Source organism: Melospiza georgiana, chromosome 2 (genome assembly GCF_028018845.1).
Source record: "Melospiza georgiana isolate bMelGeo1 chromosome 2, bMelGeo1.pri, whole genome shotgun sequence".
NCBI lineage: Eukaryota > Metazoa > Chordata > Aves > Passeriformes > Passerellidae > Melospiza > Melospiza georgiana.
Window position 1 is genome coordinate 19,223,818 of NC_080431.1, and position 24,000 is coordinate 19,247,817.

The following is a 24,000-nucleotide window of genomic DNA, read 5'->3' on the forward strand; positions in this document are numbered from 1 at the left end:
CAGACACAGCCTTCCATTCCTCCATGGGAGGATGTCTCAGCAAGCCAAGAGGTGCCAGAATTCAGACTTGGTTCCTCATCTTTCACAGATTTTTGCAAATATGGCAAGACTGGATCCCCTCCTGCCATTATCTGCTCAAAGAGAGGAAAGAGGTGTGCAGTAAGGGGGTGTGGTGTCTGTGTGTGTGCATGACTGCACGTGCACATCTACCCCTTCTTTGTTGAGACCTCTGGGCATTGCTCCCATGTAACCTTTGTTCTGCTTATGAGCCCTTCTGTTCTTATTTTGGCAACACACACAAATATTTACTCATGTTCATAAACAATCACCAATTCTATCTTTTCAGGTAAAATATCAAGAGAGCATGGCTCACCTGAGTGAACGTAAATGGACTCACGTGTTCCCTTTCCTGATGGTAGGTGTTTCTGTGTGTACACGTCTCTCTAGTGTGCAAAGATAACAGGGCTCTGCCTGGGTTATTCATAACCACCTGTGAATTATAGTAGAGCCACACATGATGTGTGGTACTGAACCTCAATGCAGTGATCGTTTTCATTCCATAAAACACCTGAGAATGTGCAGTTTAAATGGTGGCTGCTAGGAAGCAGGGAAAAGGAGAAGGACCCAGGATAGAGCAGAGACAGAAAGTGCTGGAAGAGCACATTAGCCTGGCTATCACATGAAGCCCAGCCCTATTGTGGTTGAGGCCTGAGGCAGTGCATTATCTCTGGTTGTTGTAGTTGTCCCTTGCAGTCACATTTATGAAGGCTCATTAGAGCTGGGAGTGAAGAGCATGTGAACTCCGGCATTTGCTAGCGTGGGAGAGCATGTGAGTTAACAGGTCAAGAACCATGGCCTTCAGTGTTTTAAGGAGTGGCAGTGCCAACAAGCATGAATGTCAGTCTCTGAGAAACTCTTGGAACTACCAGGTTGCTGAAACCTGCATCTGCTTCCATTTAAATAGTGTCACCCCTTCTGCTTCTGAGCTTTAGGCGTGTTTCACCCTGCAGTGCTGGCCCTGCTGCCTGTTGCACCACAGCAGATGTGCAAGGGGAGGGGGTGAGGCATGGAGGACGATGGCAGTGGAAGTGACAGTGCTCTGGAATGCTCTCTGGTGACAGATCTCCCTGGTGTACGCTGCCAGCGCCGAATACTCCAACTGCGGTGAGAACGAGTACTACAACCAGACCACGGGCATGTGCCACGACTGCCCCAAGTGCGAGCCGGGTGAAGAGCCCTACATGGTAATTTCAGCTTCTTCTGCTGCTGGGGGGAGCGTACCAAGCCCCAAATGCAAAAAACCCAAATGCTTTGTTGTGTGGAAGTAATGGGTGGGAAAGGAAATGGAAGGCTGTTGATCCCCTAAGCAGGGGCACTCACACCTCCCAGTGTGCTGTGGGGGTGAGGGGTCTTGCACACACACCAGGAATCCATGTCCCAGGAGCAGCCTGTTACAAGGGATGCTGTAAAAATGGAAAGGTAGAAGTTCCGTTCACAGTCTCTGCCAGTCTGTTCTCATCTCAGTAGTTATTAGGAATCTGATGCTGACATTCCAACACAGAGTGATAAATCGGTCAGTCTGGTTTGCTTGCTGGTCCCTCACACTGACAAGTTAATTTTGCTCTCCTGCTAAGATATTTCAGCACTAGAGGAACTTGATTGTTTCTGCAATATTTTAAATCATGGTTCCTAAGTAACCATTTGATTTACAGCAGATAATTGTTGCCTATTTAAAAAAAATAAATTACTGAAATCCTGTTTGGTTTTAATGGGATAAACATCCTATTGCAAGCATTTCACACAGTTGGTAGTCCCAAACAAATATGTTTGAATAACCAGTTTGGTTTAGTTTTATTTAATCTAAGTGTAATGTTCAGCTGGAACATGTGAATTCAGAGATTACAAAATCTCATCCAAACATTTCCTTTTGGGCTGCTCCCTCTGGGCTCTCCTGGCCTGAAACTGCTGATAGCCCTGCTGCAGCTGTGTTTCTCCTGCAGGAGTCTTCTCTACTCTTCCATTTTTAGCTCTCTCTCTATCCAAGCAGCAGCTGAAATTCACTTCCACAATCTTCCACAATTTGCTGGACTATGATAGAAACAGTATAATTCTCCACTGCCCCTTCTCCCTTTCCAGCACACAGCATGCTGCATCCCTATATCCCTGCATGGTCTTTTTAGGATAGACACTAACAGGCCAAATGACAGACTCCCCTTCCTTTGTGCTGCAAGGCCAATGGGGCAGGTTGTGAGCTTCTCTTTTGCTAGAAGTTGGTGTGCAGCACAAGACTGCTTTTGAGTGGCTGTGTGTTGTTGCAGACATGTGGATATGGCACCAAAGACGAGGACTATGGCTGCATCCCCTGCCCTTCAGAGAAGTTTTCCAAAGGAGGGTACCAGATATGCCGACGGCACAAGGACTGCGAGGGATTTTTTCGAGCCACAGTCATGACACCTGGGGATCAGGAGAATGATGCAGAGTGTGGTCCCTGTCTCCCAGGGTAAGGAATTATCCACAGACCTTTGCTCTACCCAAGGCACTGGGAAGTACTTTTCTAATGTCAAAATCTCTGACAGCCTCTCCATGTCAAAGCTGACTGTAGGTACAATACTAGTAAATTATGCTTTTTCATCTCTGCTAAAACAATATATTTAAATGTTTTAAAAGCATTGGTGAATTTAATAAACACAGAATCATAAAATAGTTAGGTCTGGAAGGGACCCTAAAGAAGATGTTTTTAATCTTACTGAAATCTCACTGTTTGTAACAACTAGAAAACTTTTTCCTCTTACTAGAAATGGAAAGGGAACAAGCACAGCTGTGCAGTGCCATTTTAAATACTTGAGGAAATCCAGCTTGGCCTCCAGCTGTAGCTTCAGAGAGCCACCTTCTAAGTCCTGCTTACTACATATGAGCTGCATGACAGCACCTAAATACCCTGTAGGGTCTATGCTGGCACCACAGCATGTTTAGGGGCATAAAATATCTCCTCTCCAGATGTGAACAGCTGGCACATTTGTCAGTAGTTGACAGTATTAGCTAACATAGCTGTTCAGTGAGATTTACCAAGGCATTTTAGTCTCTCGGGTCCTTTCTACACAACAGAGTGGAGTCTGAGGAGCTGTTAAGGTAGTGTGTGTTGTGCTGTTCAGAGTCATAAGAAGTTTCAGGGCTGGCTGAAGGGGCTTATATAGGTGCTGTTTATTAAGTCTATCTTTGTGATGGTCTCTTACACTTGGTATAATTCTCATAATAATGGTGAGAAAGAAATGGGTACATTGGATATGTATATCCTTGACAATATTACATTTCAAAGTCTGTAAACCCAAGCATACATATGCACTCTTGATAGTTTTTTTGTAGGCTGAGTAAATACTCTAAAATACAACCTCTCCTTACATACCTTTTTAGTTTCTGCCACTATTCCTCTTTGGTTTAGAGTGTAATTCCTATTGACATTTGGCTTTTGTGCAGTTTGCAGATGCTGTATAACCCACACTCCTTGTAGCACAGGAAGCCCCATTAAAGAGGCCCTGCAAGCTTACAGGTTTATTTTACCAGTAAGTCTTTGTGAAATTTTCAGAGTTTACAAATAAAATGAAGGACTTGTCTAGTTGCCAGCCAAACAGACTGATGATGTGCCATGAAAAAGCTCCCTCTTGACTTCCTCTCATATATCATAAGGAGCAAGAAACTTAAATAGTGGTCACAGTTGCTGTTTTGCAATTTTTGTCAGGACTAATGAGGTTACCCAGGTGGGAGCAGGGTGCTGGCTGAAAATAATCAGCTTGCACAGCTGGTGCTTGGGGAGAAATCTCAAAACACCGTGTTTGCACAGGTGTAGCCTGTAGCAGAAACTGGTCTGCCGGAATCTGGCTGTGTGCCCCTCCTCCTGCAACGCTCAGGTCCTGGGATTGTTTGGCAAAGCCAGCAGTTAGGGAGAAACACCCTCTCAGTGCAAGCCTGAATAGATGGAATTCTCTAGATAAACTAAACATGAGCTAAACAAGCTCTGAAGTGCCCTGACTCCTCATGCTACTTAGAGTCCTCGGAGTTTGCTGCTGGGTGCTGGTGGCTGAAATGCAGAGCCTGTGTGTCAGAGCAGAGAGCTGGTGAGTAGCTGATTGTCCTTATTGTCCCCTGTGCCACAGGGACAGCCAGGTACCAGGGTCAGTGGCACTGGCAGGGTGCTCCCTTGCCTGGGCAGTAATCCTCAGAGAGCCCCTGAGTGCATGTGAGGGATAAAATCAAGGTTTCCATTTTCAGAGGACTGCTTCCATAACACACTGCAGACCTGCCCAAGGTAACAGCCCACATGCTGCTCTTTGCACTTAAGGACATCTCATCCCTTTGCTATTTTTCACCAGCTCAGTAAAGAAGCCTGAGGAAAAGATGAGCATATGGCATGTTCTGCACCAAACTTTTCAGACAAAATACCACTGAAGTGGCAGCCCTTCCCAGTGGCTACAAGAGCCATCCTTTGTACTTTATCTTAAAATAGGTGCTGGATAATTTTTTTTTCTTGTATTTTCTTTTTTTTTTCACTATTACTGATGACCAATTTTAGGGGAGAAGGAGGCCTTTGGTACAAGAAAGGAAGTCATCCACCGTTTATTTGTGTTCTCTCTCATATAAAATAGAAATAACACTGTTGTGTTCACAGGAAGTGTGCAAGACAGGGGAGATTTTCAAGGCTTAGTTCCAAAGCTGTGATCCTCAAAACCAAAGTCCAGCTTCCAGTGAACTCTAGAGGTACCTAGACTGAACCTCCTGGGATACTGCAGGCTTTGTCCTCTGCTCCCTGCCCAGAAGCTCTTCCATCATGCCAAATAGACAGGTTAAGAATGTGGAAATTAGGTGTGACTCAGCCTATTTCCCTCAGTGGGGTGATCCATTAGGTGTTCCTGGAGTGAGACTGAGATCACAGCTGACTACAAGCAGCAATGGCAGGTCACAGCAAGGGTCTCTCTAGCCTGGTTGTCTGTCTTCATTCAGCAGTGGTCGTAAGGAGTAAGAACAGGTCAAGTACAAATAACACATATTCCTTATGCTGTCCCAGCACCTATTTTCAGCTTGGGCTAAGTCTCCAGTCCCCTACAAGATAAAATTGCAATAGGATAATTTTCTTTTTAAATGCACTCTGAAATGCCTCTGCTACTGACATTTCTCCATTTCATGTGTTTGTCCATGGCTACAGCAAATGCAGGATCAGTTCTCTGAGAGGCTTTAAGAGAAGGAGTGAATGCTCCTCTGTTTTCTGCATGGAAAGGTTTACCCAGTGAATTTCTAATGAAATGAAGTGCCACCCTTACTGCTCTGGATAAGGCAGCAGATGCCTCCTCCAAGGATACTCCTCCTTGATGTCTCTCTGCAGACCATCCCCTGCTGAGAAGAGCACCCACTCCTCTCTATCTCCTGTCCCAGTCCCAGGCTCCCTGTTATGGTGGGAGGGCAGACCTAAATCTGGGTCCAAATCCCTGAATCTGCAATGGCACCACCGAGGTTAGCCCAAGATAAGCCAGTATGGTGTTAAGCAGAAAAACAAGTCCAGTTTTCAGTCTAGCCTCTGTTCTTGGATTTTGCCTGTAGCCCCTCCAAACCTGAGCCTGGCAGGTGCCAAGGAAAGAAAGAATAAATATCACAGTGGAAGAGTAATACTGTGAAAATTCATTTTGTCGTTAGTGGGTCACTTCTCTAGTTGGTGATAAAAAGCTATGACATATATCCAACATTACCTTTAATATCTGGTGCTTTGGAAAGTAACTGGGAACACAAATCTGTTGCCAGTACTTTGTGGGGGTGAGTCACTAATGCTTGCAGCTGCAGAGTTTCCTACTCACGTGAGTGAATGGTTCCCTCCATGAGCATCCTCTTCAGTTTTCTTTACATGTCCTCCACCATTCTGCATTGTGGTGAAAACCAAGAGTTCTTCTACCAGCTTGATTTAATTAATTGTCAGAAGGATTGTCTTTCCTAAACCAACACAGCTATTGCACTGTGGATCCTAACTGTCCTGTATTTTTCTTCATAGATTTATATGTGTCATTGGGTTCCACTCTTTTGTTTTGTGGTTTGGCAGCCTTTTCCTCTGTATTTATTAACTGCTCTACAACCTAAAATGATATAGGCCCCATAAGAGAGGAAAGATGAAGTTTTGCTCCTGAGAATGGTTGAGTGGCCCATGGGGCACAAGAGATATTTGAAGGATGAAGTGAGGGTGAATCTTTTAAAACCAGTAAGAAAGAAATGAGGAACCATGTGTGGTTCCCCTGCTCTCTGGGTTTGCTCCAATCCCTGCCTCCCCTTTGCATCTCTGTGTATTCCATTCCCTGGACCTAGATCTCTTATTTGTCATTCATTAATACACCAACTGATTTTGATGGAAGGTTTCAGCAGTGATTTCCTAACAATTTTCCAGAAAAAACCCATACTTCACATGCATAGGCAGGTATATAAGAGCAGAAAACAGATCTCCAATTGCATAAAATGTTTGTAGTGTTGAGTTCCTGTCTATACAGAATAGATTAAGAATTTATTCATCTCTCCATTAAAATATGTAGTGATTTACAAGTGATTTGTAAAGACATATCTGCAACATCAACGGTGTGATGTTACATCAACATATGTATGATTCTGATGTAATTACTCATTAGGGTGCATGTGGATCCAGCTCGAGTAACCAATTACCATATTTCAACACTAACTTTATTAGCAGCCCAGAAGTTCAAATTATGAAAACCTTTCCTTCACTCTGTAATTTCATTATCAAGAACTAATTTATAAACAATACAGCAAGGAAATTTTAAAACATGAACCAAACCTGTAAAACCTAATCTGCCTTGCCCTGTGAGGGTCTTTTTTTCCTATATTTTTTATTATGATCTGGCTCAGATTTGGTTCTAAGATTACAGGGATTATTCTTACGGTGTTTGTGAGTAAAATTAGCTAACCATATCCAACTGGTGGTCTTGCTTGAAAGATTACTGCTTCAAAAAACTGCATTCTCTTTGAAAAATCTTATTTCAGGGCATGCTCTAAACTGCAGCTTGAACTCAGCAGGGAGACTAATGTTGTTTTAGGCAATGTTACCACTTCTTGTCATGTCTAGATGTTTGATTAATTACATTTTAGGAGGAAAGGAAGAAGAGAAACACAGTGTCTATTCAGGCAATTCGGGGGGGAAAAAAAAGAATAATCTTTGCCTCAGATTGCTTATAAAAGTTTTTTTAAATGATTTTATCTCCATATAATTGGTTGCTGCTGAACCATGTTCAGTCATATCATATTAATTTGCACTGTTTTGCCTCTTCTTGCCCTTCTCTGCAGTTACTACATGCTGGAAAACAGACCTCGGAACATCTACGGGATGGTTTGCTACTCGTGCTTGCTGGCACCTCCCAACACCAAGGAATGTAAGTGTTCTGCTGTTTCTGTGCGCTTCATCTGGTTTTGACTTAAAATCATCTGGAAGCTCAATGTGAAATTTTCAGTGATTATAATTATGTTCAAACAATAAACCCAGCTCCACTTAAGCAATTTCTGCTTCCAGCTAGCCTTGCCAACAAAGAGAGGGAGTGCTTATCATTTGAGGAATAATCAGAATATTTTATTTTAGAATCTACTATTGCTCATTTGTTCCCCAGTTTGTATCTGTTAAGAGATCCCATGCAGGACTTCTTGGGGTTATTTAAACAGTAGGTCCAGAAAATCCCATGTCTCTGTATTTTTTTTAACTGAGGTTCAGTTCACCTGTGAAAAAAAAAACATAGGACAATTTGTAGATTTGTAATTTGTAGGAGTAAAAGGGCTTCACACCTTTTCATATCCTTTTGCTGCAAAGTGATTCAAGGCTTAATACTGATGTCTGGTGGTCAGAACTGATAAGAGAATTAGTTCTGTAAATTTCACAGACAAAGGGGTCTGTAGTTTGCTAATTGAGGAAATCATGGATGAATGTGTGTGTGACACCTGTTTGTTTGCATACCATGTGTGAGCAATGGCTTATCCATCCTCATGCCATGGGGAGAGGGACAGCTTACACCACCACCTCCGTCCTGCAGAGGCAACCCCCAGAAAACTGATGTCTCCTTTGGGGTGCAAAGAAAGAGAAAAAGAAAGTGAAAAAGAAAAAAATGAAAAGGAAAAAAAAAAATAAGGCTCTCTCTGAATGACCAAATTACTTTGACACCCCCTCAGAGAATCTGGAGAAGATCAGGACAAAAAGCTTTAAAACTAAACAACTACAAAAACCCAAACAAGCAGAAAAAATGAGTACTTCCCTTGTAAAACTTGATGCCTCTAAAACCAAAATCCTATGTTCTCTTCTTTTAGAGTAACATTTGTCATGAAAAGGAATTGCAGTATTTTGTCTGCTTGATTTGAAAGCAGGGGCTAAAAGTCCCAGAGCATTTATTTATGTACATAAATAGCGATTGCTTTGTTCAGATGCTGAACTGTGTATCACTGGTGCTCTTTAAAAGAGGAGAGGAATGAATACCTACCACTTCCTACAGTTTAAGAGCTCAGAGGAGCCAGGGGATGATCAGCACCTCACAGAGCTCCTGGTGAGCAGCAGCAGTCCAGGGGCATCTCCCTGAGCTGTCTGCATGCCAGGTACTGCCCTGTTGTACAGCTGCTCATCCCACTTGGCTGCAGGAACCCACCCAGCCCTGACATTGCCCTCTGCCCAAGACAGTGGGAGTGGGTGAAGGGCAGGGTGAGTGTGGTTTTGGTGAGATAACATCTGTTGAGGAGGTGAGGGTGCTGGGGAGGACCCAAATGGAGATACGGGAAGGCGGTGCAGAGGTAAGTGGGAGCACAAGGGTAGGAAGGTTGACAGTCCAGCCCCAGACAGACAGTCACTTACTCCCACGCACACAAGGAAGACAACCAGAAGGGTGAAAGTGAGACAACTCAATGAGACAGGATGGGAGAACAGTGGGGCTCTCCTTAGCAGTAAACATTCCTTGCTGGGGAAGTGCCTGGACTATGTGCTACAGATGGCCAGGTCCAGGGCTATGTGCCCCTGCATGGAAACTTGCTCAGGGAATTTGCCTGATGACACATTTCATCTGGCAGAAAAGTGTTTGGGTTTGATCAAAGGCCAAGCAAATATCTTTCAGCTCTTGTGCAGTCAATCAATCTTGAAATGGCCAAGGACACAAGATGAACACCCCATGCCCCAGCATCTGGAAATATTAGTGTAAAAAGGGCTGAAAGTGAAAAAGAAATTCCTTGATAGGCCTGTGTCACCTTGTTGAGGTTCTTTTCCCTCTCAAAGGACTTGGGACATAAATAGCACAAAATATCATGGAAAAGAGGGGAGGAAGGGAGATGACTCACAGAGGCCAGAGGTTTAATTGAGGCACACATGTCACTAGTTTATGGTGTTGAAAATCTCCCTGCTCTGAAGGATGGGAGCAGCAGTTCTGCAGCCTGGGAGGAATAATAGGCTTCAGTGGCAGCCTGTGGGCAGCAGGCACATAGGGAAAAGGGCTGGGCACACATGAGCATAACAATGTGTGCCTTGCGTAGCAGAAAGCTTTTTCTTACTGTGAAGAAGGGGAACATCACCATAAAGTCTCCAGTTTGCCCCATCTTGTGCACTGTCAAACAGCTGTGTCACATTCCTGGCCTCTCAACATGCAGCTCCCTCAAGCTTCTGTGCAGGAGCTTCTGTGCTGAGCAGAGTGTGAAATGCCAAAGGTGTGAGAGCTTCAGCTGTGCTTCAGGCAGATCATGAGCCATCAATGCCCCTTGCTGGCATAAATGGGGATCTGATACCTCTGTGATAAATAACAGCACTGCAAAAGACAGGGAGGCAGGTTTTCCATGTAAATCAAACTATTAAGGTAATGAACACCAAACATATTGACAAAGGAAAATATATGTGGTCAGGCTATTTTTTAAATATTAGAGAGCAAATGACATCTAGAAATAGAAAATATTATTTTTATCATTGTATCATTAGAACTTCAAAAATAACTAAACAGATGAGATGGAACAATTGACTAACAATTGATGTTTCATGTGAAGAGCTGTAATCAGGGGGGCACATCCAAACCCACGTACTGAAGACTCTGACCTCAGCTTCCTTAACTGAAAGGCTTAACACAAACAAGCCTATTGCCAGAACCACTTTATTAGTTAAAATAATTATTTCAGAGAATTTTATTTTAACTTTCCATTCTTTGAATCACTAATTTCCATTCCTTGCCAGTTTTATCCTTTTGTAATACAATCAACATCAGGAACTTTTCTCCTTCTGTTTCAAATTATGCCTACAAACAAATAGGCTTGTTATCTGGAACTAACATCTTTTTCTTTTTTTGAGTTTCTTGATCTCTGAACACCCATTTGCTATTCACATGTGTACTGGGAGAAATGTTGAAGGCCATGCTTTATTATTCACTGATGGTATGGCCTGATTCTTCTTCTCTGAGGATTTCTCCATATTAGGAAGGAACCTAACCTTAGGATAAAATTGGCCAGCATCAGCCATCAGCCTCCAAGGGGAGGGATCTGAGGAGAAAATGTGGGCTTTGCTGTCCTCAGCTGCTGGGAAAGATGAGCTCAGGTATCCCTCAGGAGGTTTTGTGGTCCTGGTGCAATTCTTCCCAATAAAACCACTCCAAGGGCTTTGATGTTTTCACTGGTGCTGGAGCTGCAGCTCCCACAGTGAGCATCACCTGCCCATGGGAGGCACTGAGGTCTCTGCAGGATTGCTCTGACTGGGCTCAGGAGCTGGAAAATGTGCAGAGCTGCAGCCTTGGACCACCCATTCCAATGGGCTGGCCACCAGGACAATGGGAGACCAGCTCCAGGCAGGTCTGTTCTCTTCCTTACAATGCTCTAAAATCATGACAGCAAAGCTTAAATAGCAATTACCCCTTCATGTTGCACAGAGAAAGGGGTGATAACACTGAATTCCTGGACAGAAGCTTAGTTCATGGAGTTCATGGAATGTTTGTCTCTGACTTTTCAGTGCTGTGTAATGATTACAGCTCCCAGGGAGTCCTAAAAAAAACTTCAACAGATGCAAATAAATTGTCAGATTAAGGCCATGTGGCCTATAATCATCATCACTTTCCTGCCCTGGCAAAAGGAGAGAGAAATAAAATAGTTATAGACATTATAGAAAGCACAGCAGAAAAAAAATTTCCTTTTATGTGATGTGATTACTTACAGAGAGATTGACCAGACTGAAAACAAAAGTCAGGAGGAACTTTCCTATCATTATTTTCAGAAGTTTAATTCTCAGGAGTTAATTTACTCCATGCTCTTCCTGGTGTAATAGCTACCTACCTAACTGAAGTATCTACCTGTGACTCCAGAAAATATCAGAGTAACTTATAATATTCTGTAAAATAAAGATCACTCAGGCAATCCTCCAGTGCCTAGGATATGTTCTGTTATCTGTTATTATTTGTGATATTTTCAGAGCTGGTTTATGTTTGGTTACTGAAGTCATATGTAGGCACCTCAGAAAGTAGGTTGGCTTTGCCAGCTGCTTTAGCTTGCATGACTTTCCAAGTGCACAGGCATTCCATTTGAAATGTTGTTTTCCTAAGTTTGAAAGCAAACATTTCCCATAAGTACCTGAGTACAGATTATTTAAAAGTTCTGACCCCTGCTTTCTACATATATAGGTCTTTATTTATTACTATGTTTAGTTAAAATCCAGTTTTAACTTTGTCAGCCATAAACTGTCTACTTTTATTGAATTTCAACTCAGTATAATTTATTTTTCATCTCATATTTCAGGCTGATAGTTACTTATTTGCATGTGTGCTTTATGCTACTTCAGCCCATAGAAGAGTCTCAGTGATGGCACTCAGAGCCCATCTGTGCCATTCACAGCTGGACTGTGCCTGGGAGAGGAGGGATGCATCAGGAGAAAGCAAGCTGCACTCAGGAGCACCAAATAGATACACATATAGACACCAGGTTTTTAAAATGTGTCTTATTTTATAATCACTCTGACAGTCTGTTATGTACAGATTTGGGGGATTTTTATAACATGTTATTAAATATTAAATAGACTCACAAAAATCTGTTGTTGGTTGTGAGCAGCAGTGCTTTGAATGGAGCAGTAAGCTGATCCCACATCAACAGATGTCAGGGGCACATATGGTCTCCTACTACTCCTATGGTCACCAGATTTTATTCCCTCACCAACACTTGCAAGGGGCGTGGTGGTACAACCTCCTTTCCCTGTGCTCTCCCCCTCCTCCTCTCATAAATCTGGTGGTTTTGTTTGTTGTTTCTTACTGTAAGTTCTGTCTCAAGGTACAAGAACAACTGGAATAGTCTGTTGGATAAAGCAGAAATGTTCATTGAAACAACAACAACAAAGTATTTTATTGCCCGGCATTTCCTGAAAGAACAAAAGGCAGTTGCATGGTAATTTAAGTTAAAGCTATCTTTTGAGTTAAAATCCCCCAAACATTCAAAAGTGAACACAGATTCAATTGTTCTTTTAAACAATAAGTATGGAACATTTTTTTTATTGTTTAGACTCCAAGAAAGTTACAACTAAATCACAATTTTTTTGAATAAAAACATCTATAATGCAAAAGTTGACCAACCACCAGTGATCAACTTCTTTCCTTATTTCTTTATCACATTCCTACAGTATTACATACAGGTGTCTAGGAATATAAACCACTCTTTTGCACAGCTATATTACAGCCATCAGTCTTTATTTAAAAAATAGAGTTGCTTCCATATGGTGTTCTATAACACCTCAGGATGCCTCTGCCTGAGCTATATCTAAGTCTTTGTAGATTAGGTGCCATCTATATTGGAAGCAGAATTAATAATGTGATTGGGATGCAAAACTGGATGTGCACAGGAACAACTGACATTGCAGTCATGGTGTGGTGCTGACAGGGAAAAAGCAGCAGCCATGAGTTTCTTTTTACTCATGCAACAGGGATATAAACTGAAATTCAACAGAAGGTGGCACTTTGGTTCCTCTTGTAGTGCAGGTGCACGAATTGGCACTTTCTTCTAAGCCACATCTAAAGAAAAACTTTGGCTCATAATGGATATGCCAAATTATTAAATTTGACAGTAGGCTTAAAATATGTGTACCAGCTAACTCCCTCCCAGGCATGTGTGAAAGGCCACCACAGTCTAGTGCAGCCTTGCCTTTGCCATGCCAGCACTGGGGAACAAAGGAGGTGGCTGTGTTCCCGTGTGAGGACATTGTGCCCCTGGGCTGTGGGGCTGAGGGCTCTCATGCTGAGCACAGCAGAGGGGCTGTGCTGTGCAGGGTGTGCATGGTGGGGGCAGCACACCCTGCCCTGGTGTGGGGTGCAGCTGGGTCAAGTGTGATGATGATGCTGAATGGAGAGTGGTGACCTTCCTCCTTACCCTTCCTGACTTCCCACTTTGAAAGGCTCTGCTTCCTTTCACAGATGGGTGAAAAACATGAAGTTTACAATACCAAGACAATGAAAGATTATTAGGCAGAAGTACTTCAATTCATTCATGTTTCAAGTGAAAGAAAAGAGGAGCAAGTTTGCTAAAACTCACTTGGGGAGATGAGCTGAAGCTTGTTAGCTGAACTCCAGCAGACAAAGCAGCACAGCTTGCCTGTGCTCACTGAGGGGCAGTGTCAGAGAAGCTGTTGTTGACTTGTTGCAGCTTGCAAGGACCATGCAGGATTCCAATTGGCTGTAATTGGATTTGCCAGGGGGGCTGCAAGAATAGACATAAGCCTGGTGTCTGTGCATGAACATGAAGGAAAGTATCAGGCCACAGCTCTGGCCTTTTGCTAAATTTCCTCTGTTGTCCAGCCACGATGAGTAAACACAGAGGTCGTGACCAAGGATGATTCACTTCAGTTTTGTGAAGAATTGCTGAAAATTTTACAAATTACCTGTCTTTAATATCCACTAAATGCAGATGACAGCTTCATTTACTGATCCCTAGATAGTCTTACTGCACTGCAGTTTCTGGAGCCCGTAACTAATTCTTAGAAAGAAATCTGTCACAGAGAAAGGACCAGGGGCAAGACTTATTACATAAGTCTTAGCCTTCATTTGCAAAATACAAAATGCCTCTGAATTAATAAACTAGTATATTTAAAACCTAATGAAAACCCTTATTCAGTTTGAAAAGATACCAATTATAATGAGTTAATCCATTTCCTTCCAACAAAAGATGTTTGAAAGAAGTTCTATGATTGTTAGAGAAAATTTCTTTTGGAGACACCTGCAACTCATACTTTGCAGCCTCTTTAGATGAACATTTTTCATTCACAACATGCAGACATGTTTTATTTAGATAGTTTCATTTTAGATAGTACTTTTTTTCCTTTTTAAAAAACCATTTCTCTTCATTTGAAGAATGTGCATATTGCTTTGTTCTTAATCATAGAACATTTCTCAGACCATTCCAGACCATTCTTGATTTCTTGTCAAGTTTACCTGGTGATTTGATTTGTTTGAATATTTACTTGGTCACAGTGAGGTCTCATCTACTTTAGTTGTCAAACCAGCTTGTGGAGCCATGTGCTGTGCACGCCTTACCAGATGACTGGGACAGCTTTTTCCCTTTAAGACTGCTGAATTGAATTATCACTGGACTTTTTCCACAGACAACTAATACAAAGCAGGAGGAATTTCATACTTCCTCCAAGACAGAAAATTATTTTCAGTGTCTGTTGATAGTAGCTGCATTACATACTAACCAATGGTACTAAAGTTCATTTGAGAAGGAAGATTACGTTTACTCCCAACACATTTTTGTTCTGTTTTGGAATACTGTGCAAACACCTATATAAAAGCATTCCCATAAACAGCTTTATTCCAAATAACATGCACTATTGATTGCTATTGTCAAAATATGTTATTTTATTACTTGGTTTGATGCTTTGAAATTTTGGTGCATGACACTAAGTGAAAGACTAACTTTAACCTTGACTGTAGAATTTAGACCTGGAAACCCCTATTGGACAATCTCATCCCTCTGACAGGATGAAGTTTTCCTATAACTTCTTCATTTATTGTTTCAATGAATTTTCACTCTCCCAGGAATATAGATTTGGACTGACAGGAGCTCATAAGAAGCTTATACTGCCCAGTTACATTACAGGAAATTCTAAAATTCCCTTTTAGGAAGTACACCTCCATGGAACAGAAAAGCAATCAACACCATCATTTGTCACCTTCCCCAGGTTTTCCTGTGGAGTCATGAGGGTTTTCATACCAGCTTTACAGTGATGCTGCTAGTGAAGGCTGCTTGTGAGATGCACTAGTTTGAGGAATCTACCACCTAAGTCTCAGTCTGCAGTTGCAAATACTGGAGTGGTTTGTAAATTGAGTAATCAGCTGGACCCTGAAAAGCTCTCTGCTGCCCAGGACAGATCCATAACATGGGAATCTATGTGTAACAGTTGGCTTTTTCTTCTGAGTTCATATCTGTTCAGGAGTTTGACTTTCGCTCCTTCTGGGCAGTGTGCACAAACATGGTCTGCAACCCAACTTTCAGTGTATCCGTAACACATTTTGGGATTAGGGACTGCCCAAAGAGCACGTAGTTCTTGGGTCCTTTGCTAATAAATGGGAATGCAGCCAAGCCAAGTAAAGGCTCTCTTTCCTTGGACCAACCTATTCCTTTGACTGGACAAATAACAAGGGAATTTTATGGCATTTTTGTTTATATTGCAGGTGCAGGCTCTAACTCTGGCATTTCAGCCATTTTCCCAAGCACCTCTGGCACAAGCACTTTCTCACCTTACCAGCATGCTCACAAAGGTAAGAATGCACTTTTTGTGAGGGTTAATTTAGCAGCTTTTTGTTTTCAAAAGGGCATCAACAAAGTGCAACCAAACTGAAAATATCTGTTGCTATTTTCATTGTCATTATTTCCAGATTTCTAGAACTGCTATTAGAAATAATTCACAATTCATTTTTTTTCTCAGTTAATCAACATTGCTGTTTGTCAGCTGAACATAAAAAGGATTTGAGCTGTACCCAGTGATGCCAGCAATAAATTTAGCCCATTATTTGTAGCTTTACAGAAATAGAACTCTGCCTCAGCAAAGCTTAGCTTAGAATGGTGAAAACAACTTCATGCACAAATATGGTCAGTCTCTTATTGAAGTAACATAAACAGTTCTCCAGCACAATTATTTGGCTTTTAAAATTTTTGAACCTGAGAAGACAAAATGGAAAAGATGCAGTTAATAAGGTACTGACAATGTTGTTCTTCTTGGTATTGTCTGAAAACATGACTGCTAGGATCAAATTTTCAGAGAAATTAAAGCTTTCATGCCTTTTAGCATATCTATAATTTTCTGCATCCTTTCACACCTTTTCAATTCTAGACTTTTGCATCCAAGTTTTCTTTCTGAATATCTTTTCCCCTTGCTTATTTTAAATTCACCTTTTGGCCATACTGGTTTTTAAGTTTCTGTTAGAAAAACATCAATTTTTCTACATGTGCATTGTGTCCTCCTTTTAACTTAGAGCTTTTGAGGCAGCCACAGTTATCAACAGTCATTTTAGCTCTTTCTCCCTTTGTATATTTACTGGCTTTTGTCTTGTCAACGGTCATTCCAAGAATGTAGTGCTACAAAAGCTTCTGCTCTCGCTTATGTACAGCTTCCCATATTAAAATACAATTTCCTACATCTTTGTATCTGATAAATCATACCATCAAATATTCTTAATGAATACTACTAACTGGTTTATGCATAAATATCAAAATTTTGACAAATTTTAACTTGGCTTTGAGACACAACACTAAGTTTTTCAATGCTTAACAAGTAACCAAGACTCAGATCTACTAGAGAATTATGCAAACCATGTGTAGCGCAGACTACAAACTGTTAACTAGTCTGATCCTAAGAGTTGCCCCTTCATTTATTTTTTTTTCATTCCAGCAGATCTTTCAGGACAAGGACATCTGGCTACAGCTCTTATAATTGCTATGTCCACTATCTTCATAATGGCTATTGCCATTGTCCTCATCATCATGTTTTACATTGTAAAAACAAAGCCATCTGCTCAAGGTAATTGTTCAGCAGGTAAAATTTTAGTTGCAAATGCTATTTTAGAATTTAGAATATTCTATTCTATTAGAATATTCTAAATTCTATTTTAGAATTAATCTGAGAATACTTAGTGTTATATTTGTATATTCTAGCCTGTTGCAAGAGCCACTCAGTAAAAAACGTCGAAGCTCAGGCTAACACTCAAGAAGAGAAGAAAGAAGTGCAAGGTACAAGTTATTTTAGTTTTGCTTTTTCTATCCAAGACAACACTGGGCTTAAATATTCCTAATACTTTTCTCTTAATTACAGTTTCTCCTTTGGAGTATGTAAAACCCTCATCAGTTCACTGAAGAATTGCCTATACTAGTTTTTTGTGCTTCCAGAATGTCACTTAATCCTCTGATAGCAATTAAAAGTAGAGCAGAGAGATTTATTTTGTCAGTAGGGTTGCCAGCAGAACTAACTCCTGACACAAAGCACTGGTTTGGAAACTTATTGCCAATTTAAACTTCTCTAATTGTTGTTCTACAGATAATGTTGTGATATTCTCTGAGAAAGAAGAGTTTGAAAAACTTACAGCAACTCCAGCTAAGGCTGTCAAAAGGTGGGTAAAAGATAAATATATTGCCAGTTTCACTGAAATGGGGGAGGCACATGGTCATCATTCATCCTGGTACAGTGGAACACATAAACAAATTTGATGGGTATGCTGGCAAGTTGCTGCAGCAGGGCAAAGACCAGATGCCTTAGTGGGCTCTTCCCCACTGGTTTCTAAGAGATGATAACAGACATCATGAAGAGACACCTGTGTCCTCCCCATTCCCTCTATGACCAATTCATCAGCTCTTTGGCCTCCATCTCCTCTTTTGAGAGGTTAATTTCTGGGGCCTGAGTGCAGCTCTCACCCACATGGCCTTACTGAGCTTCCCCTTCCCTTCTAGGCAGGAGGAGTAAAAATAGCTGCTGCAGGCCTTAAGGAAACCTGTCCCTAGCATCATCTGCATGGCATGCTGCGGGTGTTTTCCTCATCTTATCTCTGCCCAGCAGCCAAACCTGCCTGGTAACATTATTAGTGGGCTAAACCGTGTCCTCATTGGAAAATCCCTCTGTGAAAGGATTCTTGCAAGCTACTGTGGCTGTGTGGCTTGGTGGGCGTTGTACGCACACACTGGGCTGGTCAAGGCCTTTACAGTCACAGGATTTCAGAGGAAAGGCATTTTAAACATGGAAAACACTTTTATTTCATTAGTCTCAGGAGGCAAAAAGAGGATGACTGGAGTCAACCCATGAGGGGCTTCACTAAGATAACCATATCCTTCATTTTCCAGTGAAAATGATGCATCTTCTGAGAATGAGCGACTCTTAAGCCGGAGTATGGATAGTGATGAAGAAGCTGCAGTTGACAAGCAAGGGACTCCAGAGAGATGCTTGTTATCTTTAGTGCATTTGGCCAGAGATAAATCTTCTACAAGCAATAAATCAACTGGGGTAAGTGTACCTTGAGATTTAAAAATTGAGAGCCTTTTTCTACTTTTTTTTAAAGAAAAAAAAATGTATGAACTATCAACCCCCCAAAATGCACAGTAGGGTAGATCAGACTGATTTACAAGAGCTTCTCCAGACAAATTTGTTATAGAATCTCCTTTGCATAATGACATATATGCATATGTGTAGTGTTCAGGGATAGAAATAAATGTTTCTACAAGACTAATTAATTTGCTTTTTTGAGTGTTGTATTTTATAGTTTCAAGAAAGAAAAGACCCATATAACAGCAATCCCCTGTCATAGCTAATGCTAAGAAAATAAAATAATGAAGCAGGCTGGATTTGGCTGACAGCAGAACATCTGAGTACCTTGACCCAGCTGCATTGGTATTTCCACAGCAGAGATTTCTCAATGATATCTGGTGTTGTGCTTGGTTTCCATGTGGAATTTTGAAAAACAAACACATAGTTTGAAGGTGATTCCTGTGCTCTGAAGGACACTGTAATCCACTGTTTTGCTGTGGAAGGCCTTTGCTTCTTCCTGCTGAGCATGTCCTGCTCAGGGCTTTTTATCTCACTTGGAGTATTTTAAGGCACAGTTAAGGCCACACCTCACCCACACAACCTTTCAGTTTGTGTTAACATCCAACTACCCTTAAAAAGAAGGTGTCTGCTCTGATCTTTTAGTATTTCTAATTTATTTAAAAATGGCTACAGCTATGTCCAAATCACATCATTAATATCAGATATCAAATCTGGTTTAAGAAAAAAATAGGTTTGAAAATGCATCTTTTAATATTTGCATGTTTTAAATTGTTGGGAGAATCAGCTCAAAATTTCTAAAACACACCACTTTTCAGCTGAGATCAGACACACAAAATCTCAACACAAGTTAAACTGTTTTGTAGTTGTAGATATTTATGGCCATCTGAAAACAACTTACTATTTCAATGCTCACACTTTAAAGTTTGGGTTTTTGAGGTCTCTCTAAATATCCAACTTTATGATACTTCTGTAAGCACTGGCTTGAAATAGGATAATACACCTTGGGTAGTCATGAAATCAGAATATTCCATAAGAAGCAGGTTACCTTCAAAAGACCCTACATCATAGATACATTCTCCACAGTAATTTAGATAGATAACTCATAAGTGCACCGAAAGCATGGACTACTTCTTCCAGACTTGTTCTAACACATCCTCATGGACTAAAGACTGCTGACAAGGCTGAAGACAGACTTTTCAATGAAAGAGCAGATTGCATCAAGATTCTCCACTCCATACCTAAGATGTCACAATTAAGCTGGTTGCCAGAAGTTAGAAAAGCAATAATTTTCTTCAGATTGGGAATTAAGTTACTCGCACAGGAAAGAGTACTCAGAGCACTTAGATAGGGATAAAGAAAATTAGAGGCTTGCTGTTAGCCAAGTCTTTTTCCTAGTTATACAAACGCCCATTTGCAATGTGCAGCCACACAGAGAATCATCAGGCTAAACATTTCCTGTTTGCTTTCAGCTTAAGGTTTAAACCCCCCGCCATCTTCTGGCTCTGGTAAAAAGAGCATCTTGCATAACTCTTCAAGGAATTACTCAACCTGCTTCTTTACCCTAGAACTGGAGGGAGAATGAAAATAAGCACCCAATAGTTTTCTTAGGAGGGGTTTTAATAAACCCCATTAAATTTCCCAGTTTCAAGGTTCTGAAACAGGTGATCCAAGCCTACAGTGGCAGCACAACTGGCTGAGCACAGGGAAGCTGCAGGAGGAAGGGGTGAAGGACACTCAGTGCCCGCACTGCGTTTCCCCGTGGCACGATGCGCTCGCTCCAGCTGGAGCGGCCACTCGGCGCTCTCCAGCTGCAATTCCATTAATCCACGTCACTGATGCACCTTGCCCTTCACTGCCCAAATAAAGTGAGGGAAATCTTGCCACAAAACCAAGTGCTGAAAGCAGAGCTCTTATTCAAGCCTCGTTCACAGTGAAAAGTGACAAATTTGTGGAGATAATGCTAGAGTCCTGTCAAAAAGACAGCTTTTCAGCTTTTCTAATGAGAACTGGCTCAGGGAAGAAAATTTCAGTCCCTGAGAGCTCATGACATTTTGACATTTGTTTTCACTCCACATCGAATCCAAAGCCAAAACTTGAGAATATTTTGCTAAATGAAACTATATAAAAGTGTCCATTTTTAGCTTGAAAAATGTCAGATTTTCAGTCTTGTTTCTTTCTTGTCAAAAATGACTAGATCCCCCTGGACGTCAGATTTTTCCTCTCTAAAATGTCACTTTTTTTTTCTTAATCTATCTGTAAAATATTTCAGTTAATTAGTAATGCACTAAGCAGGTGTCAGGGTCCGTCCTAATGGACAGATGACCTGATGGTTCGTAGGAATGATCTCAGAGTGCAAAACACCAACACGGTACAAGGGGTTTGCAGTGATAATCATAACAAATGCAGTTTTATTGAAATAACTACAGCAAAAATGCGAGAGAGGGATTAAGGGAGAGAAAAAGAGAGAGAAAGAGAGAGGGAGAGAGAGAGGGGATATAGCTACCAACGCAAAGTCCTTTGGTGCAGTCCAGCCGAGGGTCCGCCTGCTACGCTGGGGAGATCTCAAAGGCTCTAGCTAACTTAGAGGTTTTTATTACTGAAAATTATGTGTGTGTGTGGGGGGGGGAAACAGATACAATAAAGAACAAATGTAACAGGTAATCTATGTTCTCAGCAGTAAATGAGCTTGATAGATGTAACAGGTAGTCTATGTTCTCAGCAGTAAATGAGAGCCATTGTTTTCTTGCTCCAGTGGTCACAATCTGCAGGCAAACATCTCGCTTCGGTCAGCTTGCCTCCCCACACACCTCCCCCGGGCTGGGGGTGTCAGTCCCAGTCCTTGGAAGGAGCAGAGGTGCCTTTTAGGAGTTTGCTGTCTCAGTCCTTGGTGGAGAATCTTCTTACATCTCAGTCTGTCTGTCATGGTGGTTGTAAAACAGGCAAGGGTCTTCTGTGGCAGACCACCTGAGACTCAAGAGAAGCCAGGCCGAGAGATGGGACAGCTTCCAGAGCTGCTATTGTTGCAAATGGGGCATGGTGCCCTCTTCTTAGCATACAGCAAACACTCCTGTGAAAACAATAGCTCAACACTGAGCTTTCAGGTCTCAGGGCCCATGGCATGTGACTTTTCTCCTTCAGAGCCAGATATAGACAGGGGGGGTCTTCTCTTCAGTGTTCTCCCAAGGACGATCGTAAGGCAGATGAGGGAAAATTCTGACAGACTCTCACAGCAGGTCTACATCAAGGGACGGAAAGGAAGAGCCCCTCCTCTACAGTCCTTTTAGATTGTTGGAAGAAGGCAATTTCAGTCTGAATTTAATTCCAGTCCTGACCTGTTTTACCTAGGCATCCCTACATTCTTCATTGTATGTATGGTACAAGAATTATCCTCATTCCCAGGAGTTGGAGCAGAAAAGTACTGGCTCTCAAAAAAAGTCTAGAAGTTGAGATGAAAGATCTCTAGCAGTGGCAAGTGAAATCAGAAATATGTTTATGCTTCATGGAATAATAGCTGTGTCATTTTCTTTGAGTCTTAGAAAAGGACCTTTGAGGACACTGTGTGATAACCCCATGAAATGGAGAGGTCCCACAGACTTTCCACTGCTGTCTGCTAATTGTTTAATCTTGTAACTGAATAATTAATGATATAAATCTCTTCTCATTTAGATTCAAAGTCGAAGGAAAAAGATACTTGACGTGTATGCTAACGTATGTGACGTTGCAGAAGGTGAGTGAACAATTTGCACCTGTGTTAAAATGTGCAATCAGATCACGAGCATTTGCTATAAAGTAAGAAAGGCTTCTGGCTATCTATGGAAAATAGTCCCAAACCAGGGAAGTCCCTCTGTAGGCAGATTTGTATTCACTTGCCAGGAGCCCTGTGGTCAGCCCTGACCCCAGAGCTGCCCAGGCTGGCCTTGGGCTGGAGCAGGCCACGGCTTCTCTCCAGGCATGTGCATGGCCTTCCTTCCTGTGGAGAGCAGCAAGAGTTGGGGTGGGCTGTGCTGGGACACACAAGCAGACCAAGATGAGGGAAGCAGTTTTGCATTCCCCATCTAGAGGAAACCTGAGGTCTTATTTCTTTAGATAACAGATTTTAAAAAGTTACAAATATGAAAGTGTGATTTGGGGAAGGTCAGGATTGAGGGTAAGACACAAATCTCAACCTACTCTGCTTCTCTAAATTGTGTCCCACATCTCACAACAAAATGTGGAGTTTCCAGGCTGTAAGTGTTTTGACTCTGCTTAGCACTTGACTACCTGAACTGTTCTAGCCGGATATATAAATTAAGTTCCCTGCAGAACAGGAGCTGCGACTGCATTTACTTTACACACACACACACACACACACACGCACGCACACACACACACTTTGTGTGCACATTTATGAGTATGCTGTAATTCAGGGAGCTCTGTCTTCCATCAGATTATTTCTGATGGGTAAGAAGCAGGAAAACTACAGAAGCAAAAGTCTGGTTTGGGAAAAATGCTGTAGCTGGTTCTCTCCTCTGTTTTCTGAACATGAATACATAGAAAATATGTCCAGGAGAAAATAGCCTTTTCCCCACAGGATGAATGTTAAATCCTCCCTAGAGATTCACAATAGTAATGACAGTTCAGCACTTGCAGGGATGTTTATGCTTGCATCTTGCATCATTGCTTCACCTCACTTCTCACTTTCCTACGAGGACCGCTTTCAATTACAGATATGTTTCAGCAGCTGCTGGTGACAGTCTCAGGGAAGGGTCAAAGCTGTCTCTGGAGCTCAAACACAGAGCCTGACGTGTAAGAGTTTATTAATGGGGCTGCTCACTAGGGACATAGTTGCAATATACTTTTTCTAACAGCTAGTAAATTGTTGAAGGAAAGGGCAGAGCCATGGGAATTCATACAGCCTGTGACTTCTTTTCCAGGCAGCTTTTTACCCTAATTATGATGTTCTATTAAGAATTAAGAATTAATTCGGTAATATGCAATAGTAACTTTGGACCTAGACATAATCATGTACTATCACTTATAGATTTTAGCCGTATTCATTGCTAACAGTGTAATCTGTTGGACTTTAATAAATGTCAAGACTTGTACCCAGAGGCACCTGACAATCTGCCCATCCCTTTGCAGGTCTGAGCCCTACAGAGCTGCCATTTGACTGCCTGGAGAAGACCAGCCGAATGCTGAGCTCCACCTACAACACGGAGAAGGCCATAGTGAAGACGTGGCGTCACCTGGCCGAGAGCTTTGGGCTGAAGCGGGACGAGATTGGCGGCATGACGGACGGCATGCAGCTCTTCGACCGCATCAGCACGGCGGGCTACAGCATCCCAGAGCTGCTCACCAAACTGGTGCAGATCGAGCGGCTGGATGCTGTGGAATCCTTGTGTGCAGACATTCTGGAGTGGGCACAAGCAATGCCGGCTCCTGAACCAGCAGGGACGTCCTGACACGCCTGCCTGGGGCCTGCACCT

At 42.0% G+C, this 24,000-nt stretch overlaps 1 protein-coding gene across 1 annotated transcript; it reads left to right on the plus strand.

Annotated features, from left to right (window-relative positions):
• Positions 1–364: 364 nt before the first annotated feature.
• EDAR (ectodysplasin A receptor) lies at positions 365–23,976 on the plus strand. Its single transcript, XM_058018573.1, has 11 exons — positions 365–415; positions 1,122–1,244; positions 2,319–2,500; positions 7,327–7,412; positions 15,678–15,764; positions 16,898–17,023; positions 17,158–17,232; positions 17,537–17,609; positions 18,334–18,493; positions 22,202–22,262; positions 23,657–23,976. Exons 1-11 carry the CDS (start codon positions 365–367, stop codon positions 23,974–23,976), a joined length of 1,344 nt encoding a protein of 447 aa, XP_057874556.1.
• The last annotated feature ends 24 nt before the right edge of the window (positions 23,977–24,000 follow it).